General features: G+C 44.5%; 1 protein-coding gene across 1 annotated transcript in view; it reads right to left on the bottom strand.

Annotated features, from left to right (window-relative positions):
• The window catches only part of LOXHD1 (lipoxygenase homology PLAT domains 1), a 175055-nt gene that overhangs the window by 2243 nt on the left and 151531 nt on the right, over positions 1 to 21281 (bottom strand). Inside the window, 4 exon segments of the mRNA XM_072859639.1 lie at positions 2557 to 2718; positions 6631 to 6769; positions 7956 to 8168; positions 20379 to 20564. Coding sequence (XP_072715740.1) covers positions 2557 to 2718; positions 6631 to 6769; positions 7956 to 8168; positions 20379 to 20564 — 700 coding nt within the window.

Here is a 21281-nt window from a genome sequence, read left to right as displayed (position 1 = left end):
CATGTTAATGGTATGGATGGCCACTTTATTGGGCAAATGTTATGGACTGGGCATGCTACTAAATTGCCCAATATTAATGCTGTTTCAGTACTTTTCCATATATGTGCTAGCACTAGAGTTTCTCTCTAGAAAGACAGCCGTGATTGATTGATTGAACATTGCAACTGAAACTGGAAAACCCAACATCTCCCTAGACAGCCACAGACACCCTGCACATGGGAGGGTTGGTGTGGGGCACTTGTCACCTCTTTTGCCTGTGCAATGGCATGTCCATTTACAGACCCACTGAGGCAGGATGAGCAATCAGCTCCGCAGCTAATGCAGCCCAGCACTGCTGAGTATAACTGGTCTGAGAGCAGGGAGATCAGCAATTATCCTCACTGATTGTATGGTTAAGGTTGGGCTAGGAACTAGGAAAAAGGGAATGGGAAAGATGGGAGGAGGAGGTTTAAATCCCCCCCTTTCCTCATCTAGATCACCCAGCCCATCCTTAGCAGGCAAAAAAAAGCATTGAGAACAGAAATGATAGGTACCAGATGCTGAAAGCCCTTGACTCTGCAGTGCTGCCTTTGGTGATGTGCAGGGAGCACATAGCACATCCATAAATTACCGCATACCTGGCACCTGGCCAGAGGCTGGAGCACTCTGCTTTTAATGATGTCTTTCATTTCCAATGATGCAGATAATTTCTAAATGAGTTTTTACCCCTTCCCCACCTTCACCAAACTGCAGCAGGTCCTTCTGGAGGGAGTGTAGCTGGATTGCAGTGCGTGTACGCAAAATAAACACCTGGAGGAAGGATTACTAGGATTCCAGCAGTACTGTGCTTTTTAAGCACTTCCAACACTTTTGACATTTTCTGCAGCCAAAGTAAAGCACTCCTTTCTCTGGAAAGAGGCTTTGTAAATGAGAAATTCTGGTAGGAGCAAAATTTTAGGCTCAGGGAAAGAAAAACTGCATGAGAGTGGGGTGGAGGGGTTGCCTGATGCTGCAGTTTTATTTCCTGGGCTATGCAATATCTCATGGTCTGGAGTTATAATGGAGCATGCCAGTCTTCATGAGGGGCAAGAAGAAAAAAGATGACCTTTCTAGTCCTGGGATTTGCAAGAAAAAGCTTCTAAATACAGCCCTTTCACATACTAAGATCTACTACTAAAAGGCAAAAATCCCAGTATAATTCAAAACTATTGCTGCAGCAATCTCATAACTCTTTTAATTTGGTCTTTGGCTTGACTGGGTGGGTTTTTTTGAATGTTTGGGATAGGGAATACCTGAAGCGAGAGCTTGCTCTCATGGTGCAATCTGCTCCAGTTGATCGTTTGCAGAGCAAACACTGCTGTGAAGTGCTGCGTCTGCAGAGCTGGAGCCCTGCTTCAGTGCAATGACAAGCTGCAGGCTTTACTGGTATCTCCTGGCTGCCCTCTTTAATTTAAAACAACTTTAAAAAACCTGGGGCTTTATGAGAAGAATTTTGGCCCCTTCAAAACATACTGTTTCAGCAGTTTCAGCATGCTCCCAATGAGTTTAGTGCACAGATTTGATTGCACAGCTGGACTTTAAGGGTTCCAGGTTTTTCCCCACCAGGAGAAAAGAACATGTTTTCGTATGTAATTGACTGAATTTTCATTCAGCAAATATTATTGTGGCTCTTCTGCTGGCTGATTAATTTGCTAGGAGAGACTCTTAGCTTCTAAAAAAAACAACCAACCACTTCAAGGATTTCTTCTTAAACACTCAATTGTCTCTGTTGGAACAAACTCCTTATAGTTAAATTCTTTAGCAGCAATGGAAATATGACGGAGAAGAAAATAAATCCACAATTAACGTTGTGGATATTTTCTCTGAAGAGCAGTTTGTTCTGCAAATGGACAATCATCTTCTCCGGTTCCTGCATAGTCCCTGTGCTATCTGCTCCCTGAGTCGTGAATGTCACCCCTTCCAAAGACAGGGCTCAGACCAAAGCGTGTAGGACCTGACGTGCTCAGGGCTCTTCAGATATGTTCATTTTTCAGCCATGGCAGATTTCAGTCATGATCAAATCAGAGTAGCTGAGCTGCATGACTGCAACCTTTCCAGTGGGCCTTTTGGACCATACCAGAAGGATCTCTCATCCAAACTGGTCTGAATCGGAGATTCAGGTTTTGTCTTACTCTCAACTTTTTTCTAGGAGCTCTTTTTACAAGACTTACCTGAAGGCCAGTCTGTGCAGAGCATCCTACAAACCTTTTAAAATTCAGTCAGCCTAAGTATTTTCCACAAGCTGAGACATTAATTTGTCATAGCTGTGAGATTCACCCAAGCCAACTTGTTTATAAACTTAATGGCACGTGCAAATGCCCTCTCTAACAACTCAGAAATTGCACAGGCAAGTCAGGCAGGGACGTTCTGTACCCGACACACCAAACAGCTTGTCCTTAGCTTTCAGAAATCGATTAATATTTGGTAAGACTTTCTGCTATTGCTTAAGTCTGAAATGCTTCAGGAGGACGCATGCAGAGCTGCTCAGCTTCCCCATGCCCTCCTGGAGCAGCTCCTTGCAGATGAGAAGGCACTTACTTGTTGCAAAGTTACATCTCTGTTATGATAATCTCTTGGACATGCCAGAAGACATCAACTTTTGCAGATGACTTCTACCCATCTTTTGGACAGTGACCAACACAGATGTCTGCAATATCACCAACGTTCTTTGAAGAAAACTGAAATGTGTCTGTTGCTCCCCTACAGGAAACAGGGAGCAGTTTCAGTTAGTATCTTGAAGGCTGGCAGTGACTTGTCTCATATGGACATTATGTAATTTGCACATGGCTACAGAAGATAGAAGATAAGCCTTCATTTAAAGTCATTTGATTTAACCCACAGTCATTCAACACAAAGTGTAATTTCCATATTTAAATTTGGTATTTTCTCTGATTAGGGGTGACACTTTAAATTGTTGCCACTAGGACTTTCCAGGATAAACTTGAGCTGTTCCACATACAAAATCAATTTGCCTCATTACAGATAAAGCTAAAGAATGACTAATTTCCCCTCCGGCACTTATTCATTCATTCTTGACAGATACTGTATCTGTTACACATCTACCCACCATAGCTGTTTTAAATTTGCTAGTTCAGCCACCCTTTCTGAAGCTCAGCTTGAAAACAGTTTAGAGAAACAATAGGTCTCTCTCAAACCCTTGGCTGGCTCCCTGTCATGTCCCCTGCATATCTGTTAGGTTTATCTCCTTGGACTGGTCCTTATTCCGACCTGCCTCCAAGGATGGACTGTGACTAATGCTTTGGAGAGTGGTGTCTTTAACTCCACTGTAGACACCTGTCGTGATTTAGCCCCAGCCGGCAACTAAGCACCACACAGCCACTCGCTCACTCCCCCCGGTGGGATGGGGGAGAGAATCAGAAGAGCAAAAGTAAGAAAACTCAAGGGTTGAGATAAAAACAGTTTAATAAGGAAAGCAAAAGCCGCGCACGCAAGCAAAGCAAAGCAAGGAATTCATTCACTACTTCCCATCAGCAGGCAGGTGTTCAGCCGTCTCCAGGAAAGCAGGGCTCCATCACGCATAATGGTTACTTGGGAAGACAAACGCCATCACTCCAAATGTCCCCCCTTCCTTCTTCTTCCCCAGATTTATATACTGAGCATGATGTCATGTGGTAGGGAATAGTCCTTTGGTCAGTTTGGATCAACTATCCTGGCTGTGTCCCCTCCCAGCTTCTTCTGCACCTGGCAGAGCACGGGAAGCTGAAAAGTCCTTGGCTAGTGCAGCAACAACGAAAACATCTCTGTATTATCAACACTGTTTTCAGCACAAATCCCAAACATAGCCCCATACCAGCCACTATAAAGAAAATTAACTCTATCTCAGCTGAAACCAGGACAGTATCCACCCCTTATTCCATACCATTTACGTCATGCTCAGGTCTCACACTATCCAATACATTCTCATTACCCACCATCACCCTTCCCATCCTTTGGTATAATACACACATATCATTCCCTTAGTCTATGGACCACCCCTACAAAATATTTGTAAAATGTCCATAAATGTCCACAAAATGTCCACTGAGTTCATTTAGTCCATGACTTTGGGCTTCATCTCTTATGGTGGTCACTTAGGACAGCAGAGGTGGTGTGTTTCTTGGAGTTATCGGGCACCAAAGCCAGCTCAGGTCAGGTCACTGCTGCACTTGCACTGCTTCTTGTAAGGCTTCTCCTCCATTGGTTCAGGTGGTTCCGGCTGTAGTAATTCCTATAACATGCAACTCAAATCATGGGTTACAACAATTTAAAGGTATATCCATTACAATGTCCACCCCTGGTCCTTTTGGGCCAGGTTATAGGGTTTAACATTGCAATAAACTCCTCCCCTTGCTCCTAGCCTGGCCAGCAACAAGGGGTTCTTGCTATAGTAATTCCCACAACATGCAACTCAAATCCCGGGATACAACAATTTAAAGGTATTTCCATTACAATCTCCACCCCTGGTCCCTTTGGACCAGACCATCAGGTTTAACATTGCAATGAAGTCCTCCCCTTGCCCCTGCTCCAGCTTGGACTTATCCACAGAATGTAGTCCCTTCAGAAGTAAACTTGCTCCAGCATGGCCTCATGCACAGCCACTGATGCTTCAAGGTGTACCTGCTGCAGCATGGACTTCATCCACAGCCACAGATGCTTCGAGGTGCACCTTATCCAGCGTGGACTTATCCTTGGGCCACAATCCCTTCAGAGGTATACCTGCTGTGGCACAGACATAACCATGGCCACAGACGTTTCAAGATATACCTGCTCTGTCATGGGCTTATCCATGGGCACAGACGCTTCGGTGTGTCCTGGTCCCATGTGGATTCATCCACAGGTCACAGTCCCTTCGACTCGAGTTCACACTGGAGTTCCAGCCTGTCCAGTACAGCAGCACAGAAACAGCAGCGATGCCCTGGCCATCTGCCAGCCCAGGCGCATCGCCATTGCTGTTATCAAAATGTTCCCAGGCACAGCAGCCTAAGATGATCAGCAGTACAGCAGCACGGCAAGCAGCAAAAGCAAAAAGCAGCCACTAATGAGCCCTAGACTCTAATATACAGTAAGGCAAGCAAGCTCCATGGCAAGCACAGAAGCCTACTGATTAATAGTTTAACAGCAATAACAGCTATAAATTCTATCTATCTGGCACATTCCAATCAAATCTATCATTATCTCAAACCCTTCGAGCCCCACGTTGGGCGCCAAAAAGGACTGTCGTGGTTTAGCCCCAGACAGCTGCTCGCTCACTCCCCCCTGGTGGGATGGGGGAGAGAATCGGAAGAGCAAAAGTAAGAAAACTCGAGGGTTGAGATAAAGACAGTTTAATAGGTAAAGCAAAAGCCGCGCACACAAGCGAAGCAAAACAAGGAATTCATTCACTCCTTCCCATGAGCAGGCAGGTGTTCAGCCACCTCCAGGAAAGCAGCGCTCCATCACGCCTAACGGTTACTTGGGAAGACAAACGCCATCACTCCAAATGTCCCCCCTTCCTTCTTCTTCCCCAGCTTTATATACTGAGCATGACGTCATGTGGTATGGAATAGCCCTTTGGTCAGTTTGGATCAACTATCCTGGCTGTGTCCCCTCCCAGCTTCTTGTGCACCTGGCAGAGCGTGGGAAGCTGAAAAGTCCTTGACTAGTGCAGCAACAACTAAAACATCTCTGTATTATCAACACTGTTTTCAGCACAAATCCCAAATATAGCCCCATACCAGCCACTATAAAGAAAATTAACTCTATCTCAGCTGAAACCAGAACAACACCGTCAGCTGAAGGTCAGGAGGAAGCTCCTCCCAATCTTTCATGTTTCATATGAACTCTCAGCCATTCATACTGGAGTCCACATCAGCTGTAATTTCACTTTCCTTTACAGAGCCACAAGAAAAATGTTTCCTCGCTGCAAAGCAACCGAACATCAGTAGAGTTCGTGGCTTTGAAGAGGTTCCCATCTCCTATGGGCATGCTGTGTCCTTAAACAAAGTGGAAAACCCATCTCACATCTGGAGCACTTCCATGGTCCCACATGGGAAAAGGAATCTGCCCCACGATACATAGATGTGCCTCCAGCTTGCCTGCACATGAGGCTGATATTTGGCTTTCTTCACGCAACAGTGATCTTTCAGCCTTACCTCCCAGATTCGTCTGGAAAGTCAAATCTGAGCAGCTCTGACAACATTTAGCCTCCAACTATTTTTACTTTCTCTCTGATTCCCACTGCCAGTGAGATTCTGTAAAAGGAACTAAAACCACCTCCAGCTTTCTTCTGCTCCTCCCAGCTCAAAAATACACAGCCTCCCCAGGGGCTTGCCAGAAGCCCATTTGTATATACTAATACAAAAGGACACACATGCACACATGCATCATCTACATTTCCTTTTACCAAATGCCTTTTTCTTATAATTTTTAAACCTGCTTTGCGTCTGCCCATCAGAAACGAATTTTACGTCTTCCTTTTACTCCAGGTGAGAAGTCATTAGGCTTTTTGGAAGGGGAATGAGAAACAGCATGGCACAAACACAACTCCACAGACCATCCTGGAGAAGACGTGGCATTTGTGGACGACACAGAGCTGGTGGGAAGTTCCTCTAGCTCACCATCCAGTCCCACTACCTTTCAAATCTCCTTTTCTTGGAGGAGTTTTCCATCAGGAATTCTTTTGAGCGGCCCAGATTTCCTTCTAAGATGATCCAGATGTTTTCCTTTGTTTCTGCATCCTCTCTGTCGCTTGTTACTGTGACAATCTCATAGGCTTTAAAGCATAATTAACACACACATTAAACAGAAAAGGAAGAGCAGATGGCCAGAAAGATCTCTTCATTTGGCTGTCACTTTGCTTAAAAACTCTCTTCCTAATATTTATCACAGAACACAAGGAAGCATTTGCAAAATAAGGATGGAACCACACTGAAGTCTGTGGGACTTTTGACTTCTACGTGCTTTGGATTTCATGCAGGGATAGAGTACATGAAAAATATGAGCATTGCTTGATCAGCTAGCAAGAGTAGACGAAGCTGCTCTTGAACAAGCTGTATCCAGCTCCCTGCTGTGCTAAGCACTCCCTTTTTAACACAGCCCAAATCCTACAGTTTTTGTGCCACTGTTCCTAACAGGGACAGTGAGGGTATCCATATACCCAACAGGATGTGCTCAGATGCAGTGGTGGCATGTAAGTATCCAAATGTAAGTACATGGCATGTATATGTAAGTACATGTAAAATGTAAGTACATGGCATGTAAGTACCCAAAATGGCAATCACAAGGATGTTTTTTTGTAGGGGCAGAGTGAAATCATGCTGAAGTAATGCAATTATTGACTCTCCAGGACTCCCCTGAAGAAGAGCACTGTGGTGCAGGAGTTCTTGAGATGCACTTTGAATATCATCAGTGTGGTTAAATAACTCTTGCTCACTTGCTCACTTACCACATTAGACACCAATATAATTACCTTGGACTCAGTGGAATTACCCAGAGCAGACCCAGGGCTCTACGGGGTGTTAAGCTCAGCCATCAAGTTCAGCCAGGATACTTGAGCTAGTAGCCCAGAACATGTTAAGGAGGAAGCTGGAGCAATGTTACTTACAAAGCTTTAAGGACTGAACTTATTTTCCACCTCAAAGACTCAAGCCCATTATTTCTAATGAGACCATAACCATGTGTCCTTATGGCTTACTGCTGGATTGAACCACTGCAGATGGGCCCCTCTTAAGTTTCAACCCAGAATGAGATCTTTCTCTTCCTCATAAATCCTGATTTGTTCCTTTTTTTTCATAGCATTGCACTTTGAACTAAAGAGTACCTTAAATAATCCAACCCTTAAAGCCTGCAAATACAAATGCCTATTGCATGAGAACCCTTAGTTGAGCAGCTTGCAGGAGCTGTGATCCTATGGCCTCTGAGGTCCCTCAGCAAATGCCACAAGTCAACTCTAAACTTACTGGTCCGTTCCTTCAGTTCCAGGATATCATTATTGGCACAAGCCAATTCCCTTATGAGCTGCCCATCGTCTTCACCTTTAGCCAGCCAGCAATCACACTGGAAGCGAAATGTCTTGTCCATGGCAGAGTCCTTCACGTCAATATATTCCAAGTGCCAACCTGGTGCGATTCACAGAATCACAGAATCACAGAATTGTATAGGTTGGAAAAGACCTTTAAGATCATCGAGTCCAACTGTAAACCTAACACTACCAAGACCACCACTATACCACGTCCCTAAGCACCTCATCCAGATGTCTTTTAAATACTTCCAGGGATGGTGACTCAACTACTTCCCTGGGCAGCCTGTTCCAATGCTTGACAACCCTTTCAGTGAAGTAAAATTTCCTAATATCCAATCTAAACCTCCCCTGGCGCAACTTGAGGCCATTTCCTCTCGTCCTATCACTTGTTACCTGGGAGAAGATTCCTAGTAAAACAACAAAATAAAAAAGATTTTGATATATTCACATAGCTTGGGTAAGGAAGTGAGATACCTCTCCTCAGGAGCACCCTGCTGGTACGAGAAATGATCTATATTTGCTTCAGATAATGCCACCAGTGAACATGATGTTGTTCTGATACCAAAAGCAATGATGACCTGCTCAAGACCATAATCTGATCCCCCTTCTAGAGTCAGGCCATGCTTTTAAGGGACTCGCTGGCTTTTGATCAGATATAAGAATGTTGTAGCGTGGTCCCAGATAAGCTAGATTTCAGGCTCTTTGGGCAAGGGGCCATCTCTTGTCCTTACCCAGCACTTTGCACAAGATGGGGCTTCTGCAATACCAGTAGCAGCAGCAGTGAGCAGGGAGAGCTGGGGCCAGCCTGCCCCCTGTGAACACACCAACACAGGAACCGTCCCAGGAAGAAGCACTACTGTGGCCTGGGGACAACAAACCCTTACAAAGCCCCAGGGAAATCAGAGCCCTGCAGAACTGTTTGCCAGAGCCAGAAGCATGAAATCTCCCAGAAATCAGATGGTTTGGGGGCAAAAGTTAATGGAGCAGCTTCTGTCACAGAAACCACTGCTGTTTCTTCCTTCCATTTTAAGGGAAACATGAAGCCTTAAAGCCAAAAGAAAGATATGAGTTCATGTTCCAGCTAACCCCCATCCCTCCACCACACATATCTGTAGTTATTAAAAAAGATATAGCAGTGTGTGCATGGTTTGTGGGGGTCCCTTCACATCTTGGGAGTGCTAGTTTGCCACAAGCTGTAGGGTTTAGTGTCTTTCTCTATGGCCCCCAAACCCTTCATATTTGGATTTGAAGGTCAGAAGGTAGATTACAACTTGCTCCTTTGACCCTGCCAGCTAGCATATGCAAGGAAATTACCCATGCTATCCTGATCTTGCCAAGCAACCAGGGTGAATTCACTAATGCTGTGACTGGCTATGAATGTAGGACAGACTAAAGTGATGGATGCTCCAGGAGGGACCACCAAATCACCTACCTTTTGCCTTGGGGCCTTCTGAGGAGCCATAGCTCCCTTTTAGTTTTCTACTTCTTTTTTTTTTTCAGTGGAAAAGCAACTTGAAAATGAAGAAAAGGGCATTTGGGAACATTTTCCTGATTTCTTTGTTGAAATAGAAGAAGCCCTTGTTGAGCTTGGGGGGGACGGGAGGTTCTGACAGTTCTACTTACAAGTCCTGTTATTAGTCAGACAAAGAAAGGTTATGTTCATGATGAGAGATCTCTGCTGACTTATTATTTACATCCCAGAGACATTAAACAGCTCTTGCTCTTCTACGAACTCACTGCCATGTGCCTACTTCCTTAGTTTGCAAATATTAATCTTCCTTAGCCCTGAAAAGAAAATGATGGGACCTTTTTGAATTATGTCAACAAGTCACCCTGCTCCTGTGGACTGTGATCCCTCCACACCATGTGTTGGCAGTACTCTACCAGTCTCACAGCCATTCCTGTTTTGTACTTTGGCTTCCTGAACCTTCTTCAAGCTAGGCAATCACCCACTACAAAGCACAGACCTCAGCCAAAGACACCACTTGCCCCTTAAAGTTAGGGGGCACAGAACTGCAGAATCTTTGTGTTGGAAAGGACCTCTGGAGAACGTTTAGTCCAACCCCCTGCTTAGAGTAACGTCAGCTAAAGCAGGTTGCTCAGGGCTGTGTCCGATCAGGTTTTGTATATCTCCAGGGATGGAGGCTCCACAACCTCTCTGGGCAACCTGTGCCAGTGTTTGATTATCTGTGCAGAGAAAAAAACCTTTTTTCTTATGTTTAAATTGGAATTTCCTGTATTTCAATTTGTGCCCATTGCCTCTTGTCCTGTCACTGGGCACTGTTGAGAAGAGTTTGGCTCCATCTTCTTTACTCCCTCATCAGATATTTGTACACATTGATAAAACCCCCCTGAGCCTCATCTTCTCCAGGCTGAACAGTCCCAGCTCTCTCAGCCTCCTCTCATACAACAGACACTCCAATTCCTTAATCATCTTTGCGGCCCTTCACTGGACTCTCCCCAGTACGTCCACATCTCTCTTGCACTGGGAGGACAGTGCCATGTGCCAATGACAAGACCTGTGCAAATACCATGGGTGCAGCACCCAGGCAGGGGAGCTGGATGCACCACCCAAACATGCATGACCTCCTCCAGGCTCCAGCAGCAGAACAAGGGTATGAAGGGGTTTTGAGGGTGATCTGGCATGCGATACCTTCACAGATCCTCACCGGTTTAATCCTCACCAGTTTAATGCCTCCTGGGCAGATCTTACCAAGTTCCCCAGGGCTCCCACTGCGCTCTAACTGGAGCAACCTGCTCTTTGGGGCTGTTTGGAAATTTATTCTAAACATGTCGGCAGTGTCAACCCTTAATCTTTTTGGCAGGCTCATTTCCATTTAAGTTCAATGAGTGTCTCTGCAGCATATTTAGGAGGCTGCTCTGCTTCCATCAAAACTTTAGTTAAAACAGTACGGGATGAAAGAAAGAAAACATCACATTCTTTTCCAGTGAGGGAGATCAACGACTGCAGACCAAGACAGAATACGTTGGTGCTCTTAGTCCTGTGGCCAGCAGAGATCAGCATGACTGGGACAGAATCAGTGCTAAGCATTGGTATCAGGGGAGGGACTGAATGAGTTGCACATACCCTCCTCCCTCTTCTCCAGCCTGGTCCCAGCAGCTGCTTACCAGGAGAGCTGCAACAAAAACCTGCTCTTTTATCAGAGGGAGAGATGAGCCAGAGCCGACTTTCCAGCACATGTTGGAGTTGAGGGCAAAGGAAGCACAAAGTGCAGCTTTTCCTGGTGTTCCTTGTGAAAGACGCATTTATCAGCTCTGGGCTATTTAAAGAGCAAGCTCTGGGCTCTGTCAGGGGATTGACACCGGAAAGCAAATACCAACAGGGTGTCCCTTACAGCACAAGGGTACCTTAAATCAAGGAGATGGCTGGTGAATCTTAGAAAAATGGTGCTACTGCCTCAAAGCATCATCCTGTCTGCTTTAAGGAAAAAATATTTCTCTTCCCTCTCACTAGAATTGGTCTTTCCTTTTTACTGCTTTCCTTCCTGGTGGTTAGCAGCTTAAATTCGATTAGGAGACCTGGAAGCTGTAGAAGTATCCTATAGTGCTTTTCATTTCTCAAGAGAATTAATTCATCCCAGGTGAATGCTGTACTGGCTATGTCCAGAGCAGCACATCTTCCCACCCTGTCCATGTCCCCTGGTGCCAGGAGTGGTGTCACATCGAGGGTTTCACTGCCACAGCATTAAAACCAACAGAAAAGCTGATATGGAAGTGAAAGGATTGATTCAGGGTTGAAGAAATTATTCTGCTTTACCAGAAAAATAATGTTTTTTCTCTTGTTTCAGACTGGGAAAAGATACATTTAATTTCTTCTTGTATTGATATAGGAAAAAAACACAAAGTCCAGTTATGCAGAGTCTAAATGTGAGACTTTCCCTCCACTGAGCTGGCTCTGCATGCCAGGGGGCACATCAGTGGAAAGAGAAGAAACCGTGTTTGCAGAACCACTTTTCAGATCATGAAATCCTGGTTTCAGGATATTACCCTTTTTCCACCTTCTGTCTCTGTGCTGCTTTTGTGGAGCAATTGGCTCAGAGACATTACAGCACCTGAGAAACAACAGGAAAGGGAACTACATCCCATATTGGCGTAACCCAGCAGGCATCAAATCCTCAGCACAAGCTGGTTTATGGAGTGGGCATCAGTGAGGGAGTGAGGAAGAGGAGCCAGAAAAGTGGTGTGGTGTAGCGGATTGATGCACGGACTCCGATCGAGGAGTAAATCAAAGACCCTTTATTGAACTATTACATGGCTTATATACTTTCTAATTGTTTGTACGTGCGCTACTGAGAGAACTCTTATTGGTTTATATGTCTTGTTCACGCGTCCTTCATGCGTTCCTTCAGCTAATACAATTGGCTATCTTTTTGCAACTTTGCAGTTCCCTTCTTCACAACAAAAAATCACGTGCTCGCCTTATCTCTCTCCAATGCCATCCACTCCTACTCCTGACACACAGCCTCCTTCCCTCAGGCATAACCCAAACTCTCAGTACTTCAATCTTGTTAACCCTTTCACTCCTGCTATGCCTAATTCCTCCTCAGTGTGGACGTAGCAGGGTGGAAGGACTTTCCTAGGTCCTGACCACTGCTTGCACAGCCTGGCCACACAGGAGAAACAGGAGGATCTCTGCAGTGATGGCTCATCAGCCTTTTCCCTGAGTGCCAGGATACTGTTGGATGGTGGATCTTGATCCACCATGAAAGCCACAGCTGCTCCATCACTCAACTTTCAGTGTTTGCAGAAGAGCCAGAGCAGATCTATTTGTATCCCTTTGGCACCTCGACCAACAATACCAGGAGGACAAGGGCTCAGGAACAAATCAACTGCACAAATGCCTTGGGGAGCATCATGGGCTTTTCTGCAGTGACCCCAGTACAAACCAGCACCGCTACATTTGTCTCCGTTACTGCTTTGAGGGAGAAGGGAAGAAATAGCACATATCTGAGCAGTTCCTGCTTGATTATGCAGGTCTTGGTCTTTAAAATAGTTTGGCCACCACTGTGCCTTTGTGGAAGATCCCCTATCACCATAACAAGTGTTCAATGTTTGTAACAAAAGGTACTTCGCTCCAGGCTTGCTTTGCTGCCATCAAAATCCCCAGCAGCAAACCTGCCCTGATAAAACCCGTGGCTGTGCCACATAGGCTCCTTAACGGTCCGCAGCTGGAAGTGATGTTTTCAACGACATGCAAAACATTTCAAATGTAATTAGAGGAGGAGAAGAGCTTTGGGGAAAACAGAATCACTTTGCTTGCTTGACTCTGGCAATTGTATATTTTAATGTCATGTAGGGAAATGTATTCTCTTCCCCAAGTGTCCTTAGCCAAAAGAGCAGTTATTTGTCCCATTTATCCTCCTTTCAAAAGGGACTGAGCTGACAACTAGATAAAGATGGGCAAGGACCCTCTCTGTACGTCTGCAAGGTCTTCACAGGACCATTTTGCCTTTTTCCCAAGTTATGCTGAAAGTCTGTGCTTTCCTGACGTTGGACAGACAGGTTGGATTGTAAGCTCCTTGTCATGCATTTCTGCAGTGATTAGTGCAATCGAGTTTGACTTTAGAAGCAGTAGATATAACACAGATAGTGAAGTTACTGCTTCATTTAACTAAAATCCCAACTTGCAGCACCAGAAGTTTCCTTAGTCCCTCTTGGGAACAGTCACCACTTGCTCCAGCCTATATTCACCCCTAAAATTTTAAGCTGTTCTGACACATGCAGAAACATGGGAGGATGGGAGAAAAAGAGTGAGAATGAATCGAGTCTGGTGGGTTCACCACTCACTGGGCACCTGGTCCCTGACCTTGCTCTAGTGAATATTAGCTATTCCTTGCAAAGAGAGAGCTGGTGGGATCAAATCTGTGCTGGTAGAACCACATCCAGGCTTGCATGCACACATGTCCATGGAAGTTAAACTGTCTCGACTCTTTGCAGCCATATTAACTGATTTTCCTCTCTATCCCTTGTCTATCTATAGCAGATTTTCTTTAGTTTGGTTTTGAAAGCAGTTGATGCCCAATCAAGGATAATAGTCGTCATTACTGGTGCTTATGTTCCCATAGGAGTAAAAGAAAAATCCTGCTTGGGACAGTGACTGCTCAGGGGCCAGTGAAGAATTGCTGCTGCCCAGCCATTCACAACCATCAAGCAGCATTGCTCAGCTCCCTAATTGCATTGTTTTTTTCTTTTCACATTTTCTGAAACATAAAGTAATGACCATTACATGACCAAAGACAGTTCATCAGTCTTGTGTCCTCTGACATTATTTATCTCCTGCCTGGTTAGATGACCACCCGTCCCTAAACCCCACCACATGAGACATCACCAGAAAGTGGGGGGAGTTTTAATAGCAGTGTCAGATCGCTAGAAATGGAGCGTTAATTGTGAGGTGTTAAAATCATAGCATCTAGCTTTGCATCAGTACATCTCAAAACACTTTTAGAAGGTGAATAATTTTTATCCCTAATTTACATAATTGAAAATGAGGTACAGGGATGTGATTTACGCAAGGTCATTCAGCAAGCCAGTGGCAGAATAAAAATAGATCCATTTTGTATATCTTTCTTTTAGGATCATGTTAGTTCACACCACAACATTTCTCATCAGAGTGGACAGGCAACGCAAAACCTCTCACAACCTTTGACAAAGCAAAAGCTTAACACTTGGAACAGTTTTAGAAAACAGGTCCCCTGCCTCCCCTCCTCTGTTGTCTATGCAACTTGTTCTGTCCAAGATTTGACTGAGGTCAAAACCACCCATAAATTACTCTCAGACACACCACACCCTGCCCCATCTTACAGATAAACTACTTCTGTGCAAAAACACTTAACAGCTCAGGGTGAAGATATAACAGTTTCTCAGATGATATTCTTGCGATTGAAGCATATTTTGTGTTTTAGTGAGGCATACTTGATGCAAAAGCATTTAACAAGGGTGCAGGATAATTTGTCCCCAAGAGGAGCAAAGGAGGCTTGTAGAAAAGAGAATTTTTTACAGAACTGATAATTCTACAGCTATGTCTGGCCTTTTGGGCTCTTTCCACTCTGTAGTGAAGGGTTCTGTAGTTACAGGAGATTGGGAAAAAATGAATGATTGCGCAAGGTCAACGCTGAAGTCTTTGCCTTCTCTTCAAGTCTGCTGTTTCATTTGCTTACATCTTTTTTTTCTACTTTATGTCTGCTCTGCACTGTGAGATCTTTGCAGTGTCTTCTGCTTGCTCTGTAATGCCTGTTAGCACATCTTTGTGATGGGACTGTTGAGCGTAAGGAAAAAACCTACCATTGAAGAGAGAGGAAGGTGCATGGCATGTGAGGAGAGCTCTGTGGGTTGGTGCTGGGGGTCTCCCGAGGGGCTGAAGCCAGATTTGGACAATCTGAAAGACTAAGTAGCCACGGCACAGTTTCTGGTGTGCTACACAGGTCTGCAGCTTGCATGCTCATTTGTGCCTTGTCCATAATGTCTTCAGTCCATCCAGAAAGATGCAGGAGTTGACGTTGTCTTCCTTTGTACTGAGCCATCAACAAAACAGGGAGGATGATGGACTCTCCTCTCCTTGGGCAGTTTTACACATCTATTTCTCTTCCTCTCACTTTTTATTTAAAGCAGAAACTATTCAACAAATCTGCCCCATGGATCAACAGAGTTTATGAGGCAACAGTCAAGCACTGAGAAGAGGGCTTTGAAAAGCCCTTCTCAGGTCTGATAGCTGAGCAAATCCTTACAAAGGGCTAAAAAGGCAGATCTTTAGGTTTCTTTTAATCATTTATGGCCTACAAGTGCCTAAAAGGCTTGGAATCATGTCTGTGAATTGCAGAAAGGTATCTCTGGAAAAGCCATGTGCTGCAAGTTCAAGGCCTGGGCAATTTAAGATCTGATCCAAGATACCGCTCCTTAAAAAGGTAGTTCCTTCAGAGAAAGAAAAGGAAAAACAAGGGCATACTAATGTTTTTGAGTTGGGTCCAGATCAAGAAAGAGGAATAAGATACTTTCTCCTTTGGAAGAGCCACCCAAAAGGAGTCATTGGGGCAGTTAGGCTGTTTAAAATGCAATTAGACAATGTCATAGTAGTTGGTGTAATTGAGAGAAGGGCCCTGTTGAGGCAAAGAAGAAGTTGGGCTGCATAACCTGGTTATTTACTTCTGCCTTTGCTCCTATAATAACACAGAGAAGTCTGGTTTATCCATAATTAGACTCTTCCTGGCTCCCATTGGCTGATGGCAACCGAGATAATCAAGAATCTGAAATTAATGACTGTAGAAAGACTGCTTATCATCTGGGTTCAAATCTATTCAGGCAGATGAGGGAGCTAAATCCAGATTTCCCATATCTCCTTATTGCAAGGAGAAAAAGGTAACAAAAAAAAAAAAGAAAAAAAAAAAAAGCTTTTTTCTAGGCAAATAATTCCATTACTGAGAAACTTTAAGTCATTCTTCCAGAATGGTGATTTAGTCCTGAAATCAGAGAAAAAAATGAGGCCTATATTTAGAAAGCCAGAATTTCTACAGACCTACAGATACTGATCGTGCATAAATGTAGAAGTAAATGAACTGAGATATGAGAAAATACATAGTGCCTATCTGAGATCAGGAGATGGGGAGTACTGGAAATGATTAAATTTTCTCAGGGAGTCTATATTAGGTCGAACATCAGTATCTGAAAGTAAACAGGGGCAAGATAAAAAGACATGGAGCAAAACTTAAAACTAAATTTCATACACAGCAATTCATTGTTACCAGACTCTTGCTGGTGAGCTCTAAACATCTAAAAAATCAGGAACAAGTTCCTCGAAATTGCAGTTGTGAAGTCTCTAAACTGCCTGTTTTCAAATGAGTGCCGACTTCCTCCCTAATCAATTTTACTGAAGTCAGAGGAATTAGATGGGGGCTTCATTCCTCCTTTATATCTCATACAGACATGCCACTCAGCAGTTTTTGTGGGGAAAATGGCATTTAAAAGCATTAAAGTGGGATCATAAAACTGGCATGCTTTTCCAGAGGAGGCAAACGCAGTGTTTGCAATTTAAAGACCTTTTGACAGTATTTGCCATTGCAATTACTGCCTCTTCAACTCTGAACACCCCACTGCAGTCAAATTTCAGTGAAAGCATAAACAAAGTGGGATGTGAACTGGGAGCAAAGCCACTGCAGCAAAACTTTGCTGATGGAAACAGATGCTCAACTGGACTTCATAGCAAAGTAACCACCTTTGGCTAGCCTTTTAAATGTTTTTTATTCCAAAATGGGGGCAGGTCAGTTGACTTCTTGCTGGGACCAGGTGATGTTTGAAAGAGAAAGAAGCCTTGGGATGGGTAGTAGTTCCCTTAACTAGCCCATAGGTGCTAAAGGCACCTAATGTGAGTCAAAACAGGCTGATGCTGTCATTGAGGCTGATTATTAAGAAAATTAGGAAAAGAACATCATTCATGTTCCAAGTATTCAGCACGTGAGGAGCAATGGGATAGGCAAGTGTGAGGCTGAGTCTTTCAGAGACCATTGGCAAAGAACCATTTAGTCCAAAAAAGAAAAAAAAAGGTAAGGAAAGAATGATCAACATCTGATGCCTCAAAGTAATGGTAAATACAAGCACATTTTTGTTTAATATCCAAAGTTTCCCAAGCATCTGACAAAAAACATACACAACCCTCAACCCCTGACCCCACTACTCCTTTCCAAAAAACAGAGACAGGAATTTCAAACTAGTGGCACATCCAATTTATATAAATACCATAGAGAGAGCAGGCATATATGCAAAGGATAGCTATAGCCTAGGATCCCAGCAGTAATAAATTCTCTACCCACCCAACAAACTGTCATGCAGCATTGTGTGAAGTTTTAGATAGGATATGCCTTTCACATGACTAATGCAAGAACAATGAAGACAACATATGTTATGATTTAAACTACAGTTGTCCTCCTTTCTGGGGGGAAAAACAAGTACATTTTTGCTGAACAAAACCTGAGCGTGTTGTTTGTCCAAGGCTTAACCCTGCAGTCAGCTAGGTCTGGTAAAAGCCCTATTAACTATAATTTATAAATAGAAATCAGTGCTAAGAGGGAAATAAGGAAAGAGAATATGAGGTTTCATATTTATATAGGTGCATTTATATTCATAAATATGAAGTATTTTTTCAGGTTCTGGACACATGGTTTACTATTTTAGCTGACTTGTGGTGGCTATCTGGGTACGTGCTCTTAGCCCACAGCAAATTTAAACTAATTGAGCCTACCTACTGCTTAGCCTAAGGCTAAACGCTGTTACGTCCCTTCACCACTAACCAGGAGCATGTAGATAGCAATTACCATAGCTCAGCTGCAATGTGGTAACTCCCCAACCTGTATGAACATCATCAGTGGCAGGGAAAAGGTGAACCATGATCACTTGTGCAAGAAGGAAAAGGCAGCAAAACTGCCTAGATTAACAGGATTCACTTGTCATGCAGCAGAGAGCAGACCTGTAGGTCTCATTGCCATGGGATGCTGTGGGTGCTAAATGTCTCCCGAAGAGTCTGGACAAGCACTTGAATAAGAAAATTCACTGAAAGTTACTGAACGGACAAAAATGATATCCAGTTCAGGAGATGCCCTGAGCTACGCATAGGAAGATCCAGAGGATTGGGGAAGGATTACACATGCTTGCTCAGTTCCTCCTCTTCCTCAGGCACCCAATGATGCTGCTGTTGGAAACAGCTGCTGGGCTTGACAGACCCTTGGTCTGACCCAGTTCTTATCTTCCTACATCCCAGCCTGTTCGCATGCCTGAGCCCTAAGGATCAGCTCTGATCTGGTGGGTGTATTTCATTCTGTTAACACCACCAGTCACTGGGGAGCCACAATGCCTCTTAAGGAAAGTGTTCTCTTTGTAGACATTTTAGCTGGTAATATATTTGAAAACGAATCTGCAAGTCCATGTTGATGTCTTGCTGCTCTCTGAAGGACATCCAAACTACCCTTGCAACTGCAGAGATGCCTGTTTGCTGAGCAAAAATTCCAGTGGGTATTTTGATAGCCCTTTCCATTTCAGCATCTAAACCACAGATTCAAGGAATAATTGTTTTGGCAACTAAAATCAGGTAAAATGGTCTCCCTTAATGCATTCAGCACCAGCTATATAACATGATGTTACAGAGCTTAAACAACTAAATTGTCCTGTGTTGTGGGAGTGATAAATATGAGCCTGAAGTTTGCAGTGGCTGGGAATAAACAATCATGAAGCCAGATTAGGTGGATGGTAATATTTCCCATATTTCACAACAGATTTCTCTTTTTTTTTTTTTTTTTATAACACTATGGAGGCAAACTTCCAGTGGGAAAGTCTGATCCAGAGGTAGCTTTAATATTGCATGAAATGCAGCCTTCCCCAACTGCCACAACTTGGAGAAGTCAAGAAGATGATGGCCAGGATGAGCCCGTACTGACATATAACCCCAGCCCAGCCATAAACCAGCTGCCTCAGTACAACAAGGTAACAACTGGGTAGTCCTGCTGCCATTCCTCCCAGGACTTCGATAAATACTACTGCCCAAACAGCCTTGTTAATACTAACCCAGGTGGTCTATGGGAACCATCAAGCTTCACCTTTGGGCTGCAGTAAGGGCCTGCCATTAGCAAGCAAGTCATTGTTAATGCAAGATCATCTCTTTTAGATGAAGATGGGATGGGATGAGATATCATCACAGCAGTGTCAGTGATGTATTTGTTACAAGGTGCTGCTTGGTACCTGGATAACAATACAAATGACTACAACAGTGCTGCTCTGCTGTTTATGAAATCAGTTTGGGTGTCCAGCAGCAGGGAAATGTCAGAATCTCTCTCAGCAGGGCACCGCACACTCACCGTCTGATGTAGTGATTTTAATAAAGACAGACACAGATCTTTATTTCTATCTTCTAAAGCTCACTATGTTATTCCAGGCTGCATTACCCCATGTGTCTGTGTCAGGCTGATAGCATTAAATTGTTAGGAAAGTGCCATACTAGCCTGTGAAAAAGGTATTGCATTAATAGAGCTGGTGTGTTGGGAGAACAGGCTGGATAGCTTTGCTTTGGAGGAGCTGTCATTATCTGTGCTGCAGTGGTGGCTGTAAGATCTGACTGAAGCTGGGGACCCATTAGAGCAGATACTACACCAGCACACGGAGAGATGGGCTCCTGCATGAAGGGGGTATGTCTAGACAGGCAAGCTGGGACACAGGATCCAGGTAAAATCCTTGAGATTACCCAGCCTGCAGCAGAGCTGGGAACAGTGCCCTCAGCCTGCCCCATGTCCACGGAGAAAGATGTGTTTCCTTGAGTGAAAACATTGTCCTGACCTCTCCCAACCCCCCAAGTCACTGCCTTGACCTTTGTTGTCGTGCCAGATCCGCACTTTGCAGAGATCTCCCAGGCTCAGCATGTCCGAGAAGTTGAATTCGTCCATCTGGTTCCTCTCAAACTTGTTAGACTTGTTGGACTCCTTCAGAGCCAGGGTCCCGCTGTCCCCGTTATCCCCAAACAGGATCAAGGACATGTTGGTGTTGGTGTCTGCTCCTGGAAGGAGAGAGCAAGGCACATCGTCACGAGCTGGCCTGCCACGTACGGCTGACACCCAGCCTCCAACTGCATGGAAATCGAAGCAACAAAGGCAGGCTGGAAGAGGCTGCAGTGATGATCAGGTTTCTCTGGGCACAGCCAACAAATTTCAGTGAATTTGTGCAGGATCCTGCAAGGAGGATACCCCATGGTAGCTAACAAGCCAGCCCTTCCAGCCCATCCCCCAAATACAGCTGGAACGCTTTGCCCTTGCATTCAAGGTATGGTGACCGTGATGATAGCAATACTAAGAGGAAGCAGGAGTATCTGCTCTGGATGCAGCACTGTGCATCGTGTCGCTTTGCAGAGGATGTCAGTGTCGTGACTCCCATTTTTCCAAGGTGGCCTGGGAAGCAAAGTGACTTACCCAGCAACATCCAGCAATCTATGAAAGAGCATTAAAGAACATATTTTAGCTTTTCTAGCTACAGTCAATAGCTACAGCTATTAGTACACATTGTCCTGGGCTTCCCCCTAGGCCACAGCCCCTTTTCCACACTGTGGTCTCCTTCTGCAGTCCCACAACCTCCTCCAAGCTGTCCTGTGGCACCCAGGACACTTCAGCTGTGGTCTGTCTCGTGCTGCTCTCCCTGTGTTGTATGGCACAAGGATTTGAAAGAAAAGTGCAGATCATCAACCAAACCACTATGGCATCTTGTGGCCCACTTTCCCCTC

The sequence above is a fragment of the Ciconia boyciana genome, chromosome 4, assembly GCF_034638445.1.
Source record: "Ciconia boyciana chromosome 4, ASM3463844v1, whole genome shotgun sequence".
In the NCBI taxonomy this organism is placed as follows: Eukaryota; Metazoa; Chordata; class Aves; order Ciconiiformes; family Ciconiidae; genus Ciconia; species Ciconia boyciana.
Note: the sequence above shows the minus strand (reverse complement) of the source record. Positions and strands in the feature narration are given on the sequence as shown.